We start from the raw sequence: 13,784 nt of genomic DNA, 5'->3' as shown, positions 1-13,784 counted from the left end.
CTGGGCCAGGGCAGATATCAATCCTCTAAACTGCTTCCCATAGTGGGGCAGGTATACCTGCCCCAATCCCATGCCATATGGTTCTAATAATTTCTATCAAGCTACCTCCCATCCATAACCTCATATACTTGCTAATGTTCTTCATCTGGGCCAAATCCTCCATCTAACCTGTGGCAGCCTTCTTCTCCTCTCTTCTCCTCTGGTCTCTCTTCTTCCCAAGATTCTCTCTGTCTCTCCAAGCCCAGAAACCTTAGCCATGCCTATCCCATTTGCCCTGCCCAGGTGTGAAGGCCTTTTATTAATTAGCATCAAATTATATCAGACCAACCCCCAACACCCAAGTTTGCTCCACATATAAACCTGGCTCCTAGCATGGCCTTCTGTAGGCATTTGGGGCCTACAGTGGCTTTAATGGGACACATAACTAGGGATCAAATCCCACTTCTTTTTTTGGGGGGGGAGGAATCAAATCCCACTTCTTATTTTTTTTAATGTATTCTTTTTTAAAAAGATTTATTTATTGTATATGAGTGCTTTATCTGCAGAAGAGGGCATCAGATCACATTATAGACAGGTTTTGAGGCACCATGTGGTTGCTGGGAATTGAACTCAGGACCTCTGGAAGAGCAGGCAGTGCTCTTAACCACTGAGCCATCTCTCCAACCCTCAAATCCCACTTCTAAGGCAGGTGTGGAGCATGCTGTAATTTCAGTACTCCGGAAGCCGAGGCAGGAAGAGCACAAATTTGAGGCAGTTTGGTCTACACATTGAGTTTCAGGCCTGTCTAAAACCCCTGCTCAAATCAAACGTCACTTTAAACGGCCACTGTGCAGCAGGACAGCCAAGTACACTCCAGCCAGGATGGCTACCCCAACACCGCCCCTCCCACACTTCCTCCTCAGCAGGCTGTTGGGGCTGCACGGGAGTGTGGACCAGTGGGGCCGATCGCGGATGCCTCCTACCTCTGTGCACATACCAGGCTGCTCTTGAACCCCTGTGAAGATGCCTTCAAGACGAACATCCTAACCCAGCCTGGAGCTTGCATCTTCTGAGGGGGAGGAACATAGCAGACAGCTCAGGTCTGAATCTGAGTTGCCATGCCATGCCAAGCCTGTGACTTCAGATGACTCCCAAGTTTCCAGGCCCCCCTCCCCCCTTAAGGAAGGTGTAGGGTCTGGGGTTCTCTGGGGTCCCTTCTAACTATTGCAAGCCCTGTGCAGCAGAGGGCGAACGAAGAGAGCGGCAGCCTTGAGGGTTCCAATAACTTAAAACTTTATTAGGAACAGAGCAGTCAAACCAGAAGCAACACCCTGAGGTCTCACGGGAAGGGGAGAAGCCCTTGAGCCTCAACTCGGCTGAGGCAGGGAGGGCTGGGGCGGGCCTTCAGGCCTGAAACCCATCCTTCACCGCCCCGGGCAGCAAGGCCACAACCTGTAGAATGTGGCTCAGACAGCTGTGCAGACACTGCGGGAAAAGTTTGTCCAAACCCCCAAATAAACGGCCTCGGCCTCTTTCCTGCTAGCATGCCTGGTCACCCAGCTGGTCGTCCAATGCCATCCCTGTGATGAGGAGCAGCTGAGACCTCCATGTGTGGGGCAGGGCTGAAGGTGGCCTCACGGCTGGGCCTCTCCTTTCCACTTCTGCAGCCTCCCATCCATGGCCTGGAGTGTGGCCTCATCCTGCAAGAGACCCATTGAGCCTTCTTTTGTTCTGCCAGGTGGCTAGCCAGGCCCCTCCAAGTTCTCCCAGCTTTCTCTCACCTTCACAAAACAGAATCGGACGTAGTGATCAAAGTCCTTCTTATGGGGTTGACTGAGGAATATGGAGACAGGGACGGCCGCCAGGCCCTGGGGAGGAGGAAGCCCATGACTGCGTAGCCTTGAGACTCAAGACATGCGCTCAGGGGACAGAGAGTAAGGGCTTGAGGCATCTCTGGCATCTGTGATGGTCAGGAGGGAAGTCCCAGAGCATCCTACTAGGTTTCTCCTCCCAGGGTGCAGAGAGAGGTAGTATAGGGGGGGATGTGCCACATGCCAGGGCAGAGCTGGGGAAGAACAAAGTCTGGACCTGAGGGGGGCGGGGGGGGGAGGGATTGAGAGCAAAGGGCTAGAGTCTCGCTGTACAGGAGAAAGGAAGGGCAAGGGACCCCTGGAGCCAACATGGTTTCTTAGTGCAAGTGAGACAGACGCTCTGCAGTCAGCCTTGTACCCGGGGCCGCGGAGAAGGTTTGGCTGCTGGCTCTTAACACCCGTGAACAGTACACAGCCTGTGCAACTATGTCTATTGGCCCAGGCAAGAGGCCCAGCCTATTGTTTTTGGCTTTGTTTTTTTCAGAGCTGAGGACTGAACCCAGGGCCTTGCACTTGCTAGGCAAGTGCTCTACTACTGAGCTAAGACTCCCCCAACCCCGCCTACCTTGTTTTTAATCATCCACTTGACAAAGCGACTGTCATAGGGCTCCCCCACAGCTCCAGGAAGATCTGGCATCTTGCTCTCTGGGGCAACAGAAGAGGTCATGCTGAGTCCCAGTCAACTTTGACACCTCCCAAATCCTGAGTGACATGGCCAGTCCCACTCACTGAAGTCTGAGATGTCTGCAACCAGGAAGTAGCTGCCCTGGGGGATTAAAGGCTTGAGGCCCACTGACTGTAGGCTGCGGATCATGTGGTCTCGGTTTAACTGCATTGCCCGGGGAAACTGCAAAAAGTAGCTGCTGGGTTGTCCAAAGTGTTGCTGCTCCCGCTCAAAGCACTGGGCCACTGCGGCCTGGTCAGGGCAGACGGACAGATGGACAAACAGGTCTTTCTTTCAGTGCCCCCTTCTCTGTTGCCTTCCCCGACCATGGGGTTTCCCGCCCTTCTCACCTGGGCCTGGGTGGGACAGTGGAAGATAGAGTTCTGGTGCACAGTCCGCAGGTGCTTCATGATGCTATCTGGGCCCACGACCCAGCCCACCTGGAGCAGGACACAGTCAGTAGGGTCCTGGGGCCAGAGGAGCCCTTGCTCAGTCCTCCCACTGCTGCCACCTGCCAAGTGGCCGCACTTACCTTCCAGCCCGTAGCACTGAAGCTTTTGCCTGCGCTGCCGATGGTCAGGGTCCGTTCCCACATGCCGGGGAGGCAGGCTGCAGAAGGCCAAGAAGAGCAAATGCTAAAATGGGTGAGGTAGAGGGAGGGGACCCAGGGCCAAGGACTGGTACCCATGGAGCTGCTGGCAGGACCCAGGACCCATTTCACTTCCTGCTCCTGACAGGAAGCAGATGCTACTGCACTCCTCAGACCTCAGGGAGGGAAACTGGGTCCTGATCACCAAATCTAGGCTGCTCCCAGCTTGGACTCAAGCCCTGTTCAGGGGAAGCTGCGGCAGGCCCGGCTCACCGATGCTGACGTGCTGGTGCCCATCGTAGACCAGCCACTGATAGACCTCATCAGAGATGCACAGGACATCGTGCTGCCGGCACAGCTCAGCCACCAGCTCCAGCTCCTGCCTGGAGAACACCTGTGGGAGCCAAGGTCACGTGTGCCTCGGGGACTGTCCCCAAGTGCAGAGCCTGCTCAGAGTACAAGACCAGGCCTTAGGGCTTCTCTGGACCATCTCTTTGCAATATTGGTCAGCATGGCATCCAGCTCTGTAATTCTGACCCTGTGAGACTTGGCTGTGTCTGGATCCCATTGTACAGAGATCCCACTGTTCCAAAGCTCCCAGGAAGTGGTGAGGTCCTTGGCCCATGTGCCTAAGCCTTCACAACTCCGGGAGGGTTGGTCCTCAGAGTTGAAGGCATACAGCCCGCCCACTTCACACAGGGAAATAGGCCTGAGAGAGAGAGAGAGAGAGAGAGAGAGAGAGAGAGAGAGAGAGAGAGAGAGAGAGAGAGCATGCTCCAGATGAGAAGGGAGACTCAGCCTGCAGAGGTCTCTGAATGGACCCCCAAGTACCTTTCCCAAGGGGTTGTTGGGTGTGTTGAGGACCAGGGCCTTGGTGCGAGGCGTGAACTTGCTGGCCAGTTCTGTGGGGTCCAGTTGCCAGTCACTGCTGGATTCCAGCTGCCCCTTTGGACCAGGTTTCTGCAAGAAGAGGTGGGAGGGGGGCAGCAGTGTTTACCTTCCTGACAGCAACTCATCTCGTTATGCGTCTCTTCCCATCTTCTCTGCCCCAGTCTCCTCTCATCTCAGGACTCTACCCTCCCAGATCAGAGGACTGTTCCTTGTCCCATGTCCCATGTCCCAAGATCTAGCCCAGCTCATACCTCTGGTCTCAGTCAGTCCATAGCACCAAGCATCCCTTTACTGGCCTTGGCCTACCCATGACCACCCAATATCTCTTAGCAGCCTCAGCCCACCCATAACCAGCCAGCATCCCTTACCTGTCGCAGGGACACAGACACAGGGCGACCTCCAGCCATCAGAGTCATGGGTTCATAACAATCAAAAGCAGGCTCTATGATGATGACCTGGGGCGACGGTCAGATAGCTAGGGTCAGCACTCCCCTGAGCTACGGCTCATCCCACCCTAGTCAGGCTTTACCTCTCACCTCATCTCCTTCATCCACCAGGGCCTGAAAGGCTGTGAACAAGGCCCCATAGGCACCCACTGTCACCAGCACATTCTTGAGTGGGTCCAACTCCTGCCCCAGCAGCTTGCCAAAGAAACTTGCCAGGATCTTTGACAGTGGTGGGTGACCCTGCCAGGAGAGCAAGGTCAGGCACCCAGGGTCAGCCTAGACTCCTCCAACTTGGCTGACCCCAGGACATCTAGCATTTTCTAGCAAAGTCAGCTTTCTTGGGCTGAACTGTCCTATCTTCCAGCAGCCTTGGCCATGGGGTCTGACCCGGAGCTGGGGTGTCGGGAGAACCTGACACAGAACTGGCAGCAGAAACCTCACATGTCCTCGTGTGTTTAAAGTTTGTGCTCATCTGACACCCCACCCCCAGCCCTGGAACCAAGAATTATTTGTTGGGGTGCACTACAAAATAAAATCTCTAAGAAATTAATTGTCTTGTCCAAGGTCACAGAACAAGGTGCAAGAATAGCATTTTTCTTTTTCTTTTCTTTCTTTCTTTCTTTTTTTTTTTTTTTTTCATGACAGGTTTCTCTGTATAACAATCCTGGCTATCCTGGCCTCAAACTCAAAGAGATCCGCCTGCCCCTGCCTCTGCCTCCCAAGTGCTGGGATCAAAGGCGTGTGTCAACTCCCTGTTGGACTAATAAAGTAAGCCATTACTCGAGGCAGGGCTGGAGGAAGGTTGGTGTGGCAAAAGTTCGCAGGCTTTTGGGACAGAAGTTCTTGAGAAGGGAAGCAGAGACCAGAAGAGGATCTTGGGAAGGGGAAAAGAGAGGAAGAGGAGAAGGAAGGAGGCTGCCATGGGTTAGGTGGAGGAGAAGCACGTGGCTGGTGTGGATGGAGGATTTGGCCCAGATGAAGAACATTAGCAAGTATTTGGGATTATGAATGGAGGTAGCACGATTATCAAACATTATCAGAAGCAGATGGCATGGGATTGGGGCAGGGAGATATGGAAGGTAGTTTAAGGGATTAATATCTGCCCTGCCCCAGGTGAACCAAGGCTATTTTAAAATGCAACAGGTGTCTGTATTTTTATTGCTTGATAGTAGGTTAGAAAATACTGCCTAGGGCTGGAGAGAGGGCTCAGCAGTTAAGAGCACAGGCTGTTCTTTCAGAGTACCTGGGTTCAATTCCCAGCACCCACATAAGGCAGCTCACAACCACCTGTAACTCCAGCTCCAGGGGCACCTGCCACCTCTTGCCTTCCAGGGCACCTGTACCAATATGAATATACCCATATAGAGGCACACACATAATTAAAAATAACAAACATATATATTAAAAAGAATATATCAAAGAAATACATGCTCTTAAAGATAAGCTAGCAATGTCCATAACAGATGTGGGAGGCAGCCCACTAATGTGGGTGGGTAATTAAAACATGGCCCATCCAGGTGATGGAAGAGAACTAAGTAGTCATTAAAAAGTATGAGGAAGCCGGAACCAGGATGTCTGCTGAGAGATAATGTCTTCTCTACACAACAGGGAAGCCACACCATGGGGTTTCAACAATATGGCTATCTGAACAAAACCTGCACAATGACAAAACCAAAACCAGGTGGCTTAACAATACGGATGTGGAAAAATCTCACAAGGCCCCGCCCCAAGATGAATGAAGAGCCAATCACTGGCTGCTGAGAGGGGGAGACTCAGTCTTCTCCACCCTGATAGGTTATCTAATCTCAAGTAGTTAGTCCTAATCACTATGCATACAAGCAGGTTCTATACACTTATTTATTTTATTTTACTTTATTCTGTGTGCATTGGTATGAGGGTGACAGGACCCCTGGAACTGGAGTTACAGACAGCTGTGAGCTGCCATGTGGGTGCTTGGAATTGAACCCTGGTCCTTTGGAAGAACAGGCAGTCCTCTTAACCACTGAACCAGCTCTCCAGCCCCTATTTATACACATTCTAACTATAATGATTAAAGAAGAAGAAGAGATCATGACTTTGAGAGGGAGTGCTGGGGCACAGGAGTTGAAAGAGGCGGAGGGAGGAGGGGGAAACGATGAGGTATGAAATTCTAAAGAAGTGAGGAGCTGCATTGTAGCTCAGTGGGAGAGTAAGTGCTTGGCATCCCCGGGGCCCTGGGCTGGGGCATTTAAAAAGATAAAAAGGACTGAGGCTGTGACTGGAAGGAAGTCTAGGATGCTTTCTATAGTGGCATAATCAAGTTATATTATATTCCATACAGGATGAGTCTATTCAGGTTAAAGAATAGTAAGCATTGCAAAGAATGTTGGGAAATTCCCTCCAGGGAATGCTGAGACTGTAAAGTTTAAGAAGGTGGCCGCTCAGCCGGGCGAGGTGGCACACACCTTTGGTCTCAGCACTTAGGAGGCAGAGACAGGTGGATCTCTGTGAGTTTGAGGCCAGCCTGGTCTACAGTGTGAGCCCCAGAATAGCTACACAGATAAACCCTGTCTCGAAAGACGAAAAAAAAATAAAAAAAATAAAAAAGCACTGTTCTAGTCCAGTGCTGGCATCTACTGTGTGGCCCTCACAGAGCAGCTGGGATTTAGTCCGATGTACATCTTTCCGGGGTTGGCTGAGACACCATCTCCTCCTGGAAGCTCCCCTCCCACTACCATGTATCACTTTCTACTTCCTCACAGTCTGGGTCAGGTGCTTTGGTCATGAAGGTACCTGATCTGCCTTCTGCACTGGGATCTGAGGTGCTGAACCCAACCCTTTGGGCTCTGCCCCATCAGCCGTGACCCTCGGGTGTCAGGGTCTGCTCCCCAGGAGCACCAGGAGAGACGGGAGACTCACAAATGCCATGGTGTACTGGTTAAGCATGAAGTCCCCGCTGGTGGCCTGCTGAAAAGCTTGCACAGCGAAGTCTGGAGGGGAGAAGTCGGGGAAGCCCTGGCCCAAGTTCACAACGTCATGCTCTTTGGCCAGTCTGGTAATCTCCACCCTGGCAACAAATAGAAAGTCAGCCCCAGGGAGGTCACCTGTTTTCTCCTAGGGATACATCTGCCTGTGTGTAAGGGCAGGGTGAGCAGGCATGAGGTCACTCTAGAAAGATAACACACCCCTGCCCCAACATGTCCCACATTTTAAGGTGTCCGGGCCCTGCACCAATTATATGGCTCATCCCAGGAGACTTCAAACTTTGACCATGACCCATGGTAAAAATATCTATATCCAAAACTAGTTGGTAAGCAGGAGACTGGGGTGTCACACCCAACAGTCTGTCCTCTCTTACCCTTAGTCTTGCTGTCATTCTTTCCCTATTGGCACTGGAGGGCAAGCCAGGCAAAGCTCCACCCCAAGCCATGGCCCCTGGCTGCCCTTATACTTTAGAGACATACCTGCTGAATGGGATGTGGTGATGCATCACTTGGTGATGCCAAAAGGACTGCCTAACCTATTATGACTGTCCCCAGCACAGTGTGAAACACTCCATCACCTCCCGGTGGCCTGGGCCACTGTGAGGGCACAGAGCTGAGTGCTAAGCTATTTCCTTATATTTTGGCGGGTCCTGTGCATTGCGTGGTGAATTAAACAACCCCAGGAGGAGGTTGTGGGAATCAGGATGTGTGTGTGTGTGTGTGTGTGTGTGTGTGTGTGTGTGTGTGTGTTGGTGTGCAAGGGAAAGTCAGAGGACAATCTCAGGTGTCATTTCTCCTCATGCCTCTTCCATCTTTTGGTTTAAGGCACGGTGTCTCGTGGGTCTGGAATTCCAACAAGTAAACTAGACTAGCTGGATGCAGTGCATCCAGGGATCCAGCTGACTCTAGGAATTACACGTGAGTGCTTCCACAACTAGCCACTCCAAACTCAGGCCCTCACGCTTGGGAGGCCACCACATTTCTAAGTACACCTTCCTTCCAGGCCCCAAACTAATAGGCAAATAGTTGCAAGCACAGACTACGGCATGTGTCAGGGACTGGCTCTGTGTGGTGAACGGTGCTGTGGGTCTAAGCTCTGATAGTGTGGGGCGTGGCAGGGCCATGGACAGAACCCATCAGGCGCACTGCAGAGGGGATCTAATGGGTGTCTGTGGGAGAATCAGCTACGGTACTGCTTGATGCGTGTCTCCCACAAGTGTGTGTGTGTGTGTGTGTGTGTGTGTGTGTGTGTGTGTGTGAATCAGCTATGTCACTACTTAGTGTGTGTCCCCCACAGATGAGAGGACAGTGGCTCTGTGACTCTTCTGTGGTCTTACAAAGGAAGACTTCACTTTAACTTCAGCTGTGTACCTGCCCAGCCACTTCTAGCATGACTGCAGAGGACAGGGAGACTTGGCAGGTGCCCCCAGGCATGGCTCCCTAGTTCCCAGCCACAGGGCATCTGAGGAACTTTGTAAAATACAAATGCTGCCCATAGGGAAGTCTTAAAGAAAGGTGGTGGCACAGGCGTTTAACCCAGCATTCAAGAGGCAGAAGCAGTCGGATCTCTGAGTTCCAGGCCAGCCTGGTCAACAGAATGAGTTTCAGGCCGGCCAGAACTATACAGAGAAACCCTGTCTGGAAACAGCAACAATAACAACAAACAGGAGTTTTCTAAACCTAAAAACTAAAATCACTACCCCCGCCCCCAGATGATGTCTCTATGCAACCCAGGCTGGCCTAGAACTCACTATGAAGCCCAGGGTGGCATCAAACTCACCATCCTCCTGCCTCTTTTTTCTTTTCTTTCTTTTTGTCTGTTTGTTTTTCAAGACACGATTTCTCTGTGTAACCTTGGCTGTCCTGGAACTCGCTCTGTTGACCAGGCTGGCCTGGAATTCACAGAGATCCACCCCTCCAAGTGCTGTGATTAAAGGCCAGTGCCACCACACCTGGTGGGAAGACCCACTTTTAATGTAGGTCATTTGAGGCGGGACAATCCACCTTTAATCTGGGTCACTGTTTTTAGTGGCGGTCTGCATAAGGACAAAGAGGAGGGAAGCTTCTGCTTGTTGCCTGCTTGCTCTTGCTCTCCCTGGCAAGGCCATTCCTTCACTGTGATCACAGCCTGCTTCTTTGGGATTCTGGCACATTCTGAAGATGAGCTGAGATGTCCAGCCTTGCGGACTGAAAAAAAACTTAGGGATTCTTGGACTTTCCATTGGTAGACAGCCAGTGTTGGTTTGCTGGACCACAGCCTGTAAGCCACTCTAGTAAATTACACACACACACACACACACACACACACACACACACACACACACACACACACACACACACTCTACCAGTTTTGTTCCTCTAGAGACCCCCTAATGAATATGTGCACTTCTGTAACTGTTTCAAGTAAATAGCTCTGTTTATGCGCCTGGCTTAATGTAAAGAAAGGGAGAGGGGGGGAAATTATTAACTCTTTGAACACATTTCCCATGTATTTACTGTAACACTAATTGCAACGTGTGGAGGATCTAAGTCCTCCACCTCCTACGTGTGTTAGAGCGCTAGCCTGGAGAGGAGGAAATATTGCCTGGTATCAGACTCTCTTCTTCTTTTCCACTGTCATGGGTGTGTGTGTGCAGGTGGAGGACTAAGCTTACTGTTGAGCATAGTTCTCCATTGTTCTTCCATCTTTTTTTAAAAAAAGATTTATTTATTATGTATACAGTGCTCAGGCCAGAAGAGGGCACCAGATCACATTATAGAATGTTATGAGCCACCATGTGGTTGCTGGGAATTGAACTCAGGACCTCTGGAAGAACAGTCAGTGCTCTTAACCTCTGAGCCACCTCTCCAGCCCCCTGTTCTTCCATCTTATTCAATGAGACATGGGCTCTCAGACACAGCCAGAGCTTGCCAATATGGCTGCCCTCACTAGCCACTTTGCTCTGGGGATCCCTTATCTTTTGTCTTTCAAGGCTGGAGTTATAGAGAGGGAGGCACGGTTACCAGGCATTTACATGGCTTCTGGGGATCCGGCAAGCACCTAAGCACGGACGCCTCTCCCCAGCCTCTGTTTCATGCTTTCTTAGCTTACCTCGTTCCAAAGCACCTATGACATAAAGTAAAGGCTGACCCCGAGTATTTGTGGAGAAGCGGGTTTCAGATGCCCTCCGGCCAGGATATCCAGATTAGCAGAAGATCAAGCCCTTTGCCGTAACATTTGAGTATGATAAAAGAATATGAGCTGGGCGTGGCGGCCACGCCTTTAATCCCAGCACTCGGGAGGCAGAGGCAGGCGGATCGCTGTGAGTTTGAGGCCAGCCTGCTCTACAAAGCAAGTCTAGGACAGCCAAGGCTACACAGAGAAACCCTATCTTGAAAAACCAAACCAAACAAACAAACAAACAAACAAATAAATAAATAAATAAGATTATTTGCATAGGCCTATGATCTAAGCATATGAACACTTGTGTATGATCTAAACCCTTTTCCTACGTCCTCTTCTCTTTCTCCCCCACGCTGGGCATGAAGCCCAGAGCGTGGCACAAGCCAGACAGGCCCTGGTGCACTGAGGTACACCCCGGCCCTTCCCATACACCTCATCCCTGGATTACTCCTTCCCAGTCACTGTACATGCCATGGAAACAGCTGTCACACTCTACTGCTCACTGACTGAAGGCAAGAAAGAAAAAACTGTCTTTTTGTTCAGTAAAGGTGTGCAGTTTCCTTTTCTCTGTGTGTGTACATGTGTATATATAGCATGTGTGTATTTTTGGTGTATGTACTCATGAACGTGCATGCAGAGCCCAGAGGAAGTGGGCAAGTGTCTTAATCTATGACTCTATTCCCTTGAGATAAGGTTTCTCACTGAACCTGGAGCTAGGGCGCTGAACAGCAAGCACCAGCAACCCTCTGGTTTCTGTGCCCAGCTTTTTGAAAAGATATGTGCTGGGATTTGAACCCAGGACTCCAGCAAATGCCACAGGTACTTGTACCAGCTGAATCATCTTTGCAGCCTCAACAGTGATGCCTTTTTTTTTTTTTTTTTTTTTTTTGAGACAGGGTTTCTCTGTGTAGCCTTGGCTGTCCTGGCTGGGATTAAAGGCATGCATCACCACGCCCAGATTTTTTTTTTTTTTTTTTTTTAATGCTTTGGGTCTCCAATTGATTGACTCCCCAGATAAGTGGAAGCCATAAGTATGGAGTGGAGGATCAGTTATCATCCGTGGGAGCCATCACTTGCTGCCTGATCTATTGCTAGTCCCCAAGGTCCTTTGAGGAGATAAAACCACCTCCATTTTGTACCAGTGTCTCCTGCCCAGCCAAGTGGGGGACACTGAGATTTGAGGTTAGCCCACTACCTTGTGTCCTCTGCTGTGGCTGTCACTACCCATCCTGGGTACACTGAGTCACATGTCAGGGATGGTTAGCCCATGGGAAAAGGGACACCCAGCCCCCCAGCCCATTAGCTCACCAGGGGTTGTGATCGATCCCATCCAGCCTTCGAGCCGGCAGCTGTTTGGCCATGGTGAGCTGGTTACAGAGAAGGGAAGTCCAGTGTGAGAATCTTCCTAGAGTGGTGTGTGGGCAACCCCAGGCAGTGGCTTTAACATCACAGCCCCACCCTCTGCTTTCCTGAAATGGAACTCCAGGCTCAGGGAGCCAGGCTGGCTGGAGCCTGCTCTCCAAGCCTACTCTTGCTGATTTCCTGTGGCACCCTATCACCAGTCCAACCTCTACCACCCACTTGAGGGAGAGGCTGTGAGGGCGGAGTCTAGCAGTCCTAACCCTGGGTGTCCTGAGCCCTGATGGCCGGGTGACAGATGACCCCAGAAGGCCTAAGGAATAGGAATGTGAGGGTGGCAGAATGATGGTGCCGGAAGCAACGGTCACTAGCGTGGGCGAAGGGCTTCCTAGGCTTGTCCATACACTTGGCATAATCTGCCTGGGTTCCTTGTACAGATGACAGCTTGGAGGGCTGTAGAGGTAATGTATTCAAGGTCACGCAACAAAACGACTAAGGCTCAGGACCACTGACTTCAGGCCTAGGAGGGAACAATGCTAGACTCCCACGGAGGCCACTTGCCGTGGCCAGTAAAAAATCATGACTGTGTGTCAAGATCTGCTAAGTCATAGCAGCCAGCAGAGGTCATATGCACCCAGCACGTGAGGACACAAGGCACACAGAGGCTGAGAGGAGAGACTGCTAAGCATCCTGTCACAGTGGCTGTGGCGACAACCTTGGCACCAGGCCCTGCCCCTACAGAAACTTCGAGCCATTCATGTGTGACGTGTGAGGCTTCTCAGCAGTCTCACATTCCTAGGGATGGGAACAGTTGGGGCCTGGCACATAGCATCTTTGCCAGCTCTGTGCCCTGCCCTTCTACTGAATCCTGGATGGTGTCATAAGTTAGGCCTCACAATGTAGACCACAGAGTTCATAAGAGGAGGTGCTGAGACAGACTCACTATAACCACAATGTCAGGGCTGATTTTCTTTGGTATGTTGGCTAGCAGATATTTTAGTTTTTCTTCTTTATAATTATTACTTTTCTATTTATTTGTTTATTTTAATGCATTGGTGTGTGGGTGTTGGATCCTCTGGAACTGGAGTTACATACAGATAGTTGTGAGCTGCCATGTGGGTGCTGGGGATTGAGCCCAGGTCCTCTGGAAGAGCAGCCAGTGCTCTTAACCACTGAGCCATCTCTCCAGCCCCTATATTTGACTTGTTTTATTTTTATTTTTGTTTTTTTTTTCAAGATAGGGCTTCTTTGTGTATCCCTGGCTGTCCTGGAACTAGCTAGGTAGACAGGCTGGCCTCGAACTCACAGAGATCCACCTGCCTCTGCCTCCTGAGTGCTGGGATTAAAGGCGTGTGCCAGCAGCACCACCACTGGCTACAAGTATTTTTTCTTAAATACGCTAGGGCTGGGGCTGTAGCTCCATGGGTAGAGTGCTTGCCTCCTGTGAGGCCTGGGTTCAATGCCCAGCACTGTATAACCAGATATGATGGCACATTACCAGTCACCTCAGCATTTAAAAAGGGAGAGGCAGGAGGAGCACAAGGGCATGCACAGCTACGCAGTGAGCTCGAGACCAGCCTTGCCACATGCCACCATATCTTTAAAAAATAATACAGAAAGAAAGGTCCCCTGATATGTATACCTATGCATGCAGAGAGTAGGGATGAAGCCGTGGAAAAGGAGCCATCCAGGTGCTCCCAGGGCCTCTTTCTCGTTTTTCTTTTCTTCTTCTCAGTTTTTGTTTGGTTCTCTGCTTGGTGATGTGTACAGACATCACATTACTTGATTTGTTGGATTTTAGAATCTCTAAAATTGTAGTTTATTTATGTGGAGGGTACATATGTTACAGCATGCCTGTG

General features: G+C 50.8%; 1 protein-coding gene across 1 annotated transcript in view; it reads right to left on the bottom strand.

Moving 5' to 3' along the window:
* Nucleotides 1-1,613: 1,613 nt before the first annotated feature.
* Kyat1 (kynurenine aminotransferase 1) overlaps nt 1,614-13,784 on the bottom strand; it is a 34,878-nt gene continuing 22,707 nt past the window's right edge. Inside the window, exons 3-14 of the mRNA XM_051166889.1 lie at nt 11,875-11,933; nt 7,339-7,486; nt 4,531-4,680; nt 4,363-4,449; nt 3,935-4,063; nt 3,377-3,497; nt 3,047-3,123; nt 2,865-2,954; nt 2,580-2,766; nt 2,416-2,495; nt 1,761-1,847; nt 1,614-1,679 (exon numbers count right to left, since the gene is read on the bottom strand). Coding sequence (XP_051022846.1) covers nt 1,614-1,679; nt 1,761-1,847; nt 2,416-2,495; nt 2,580-2,766; nt 2,865-2,954; nt 3,047-3,123; nt 3,377-3,497; nt 3,935-4,063; nt 4,363-4,449; nt 4,531-4,680; nt 7,339-7,486; nt 11,875-11,933 — 1,281 coding nt within the window. The remainder of the gene's footprint in view (nt 1,680-1,760; nt 1,848-2,415; nt 2,496-2,579; nt 2,767-2,864; nt 2,955-3,046; nt 3,124-3,376; nt 3,498-3,934; nt 4,064-4,362; nt 4,450-4,530; nt 4,681-7,338; nt 7,487-11,874; nt 11,934-13,784) is intronic.

This window comes from Acomys russatus, chromosome 24 (genome assembly GCF_903995435.1).
Source record: "Acomys russatus chromosome 24, mAcoRus1.1, whole genome shotgun sequence".
NCBI classification, from domain to species: Eukaryota; Metazoa; Chordata; class Mammalia; order Rodentia; family Muridae; genus Acomys; species Acomys russatus.
Note: the sequence above shows the minus strand (reverse complement) of the source record. Positions and strands in the feature narration are given on the sequence as shown.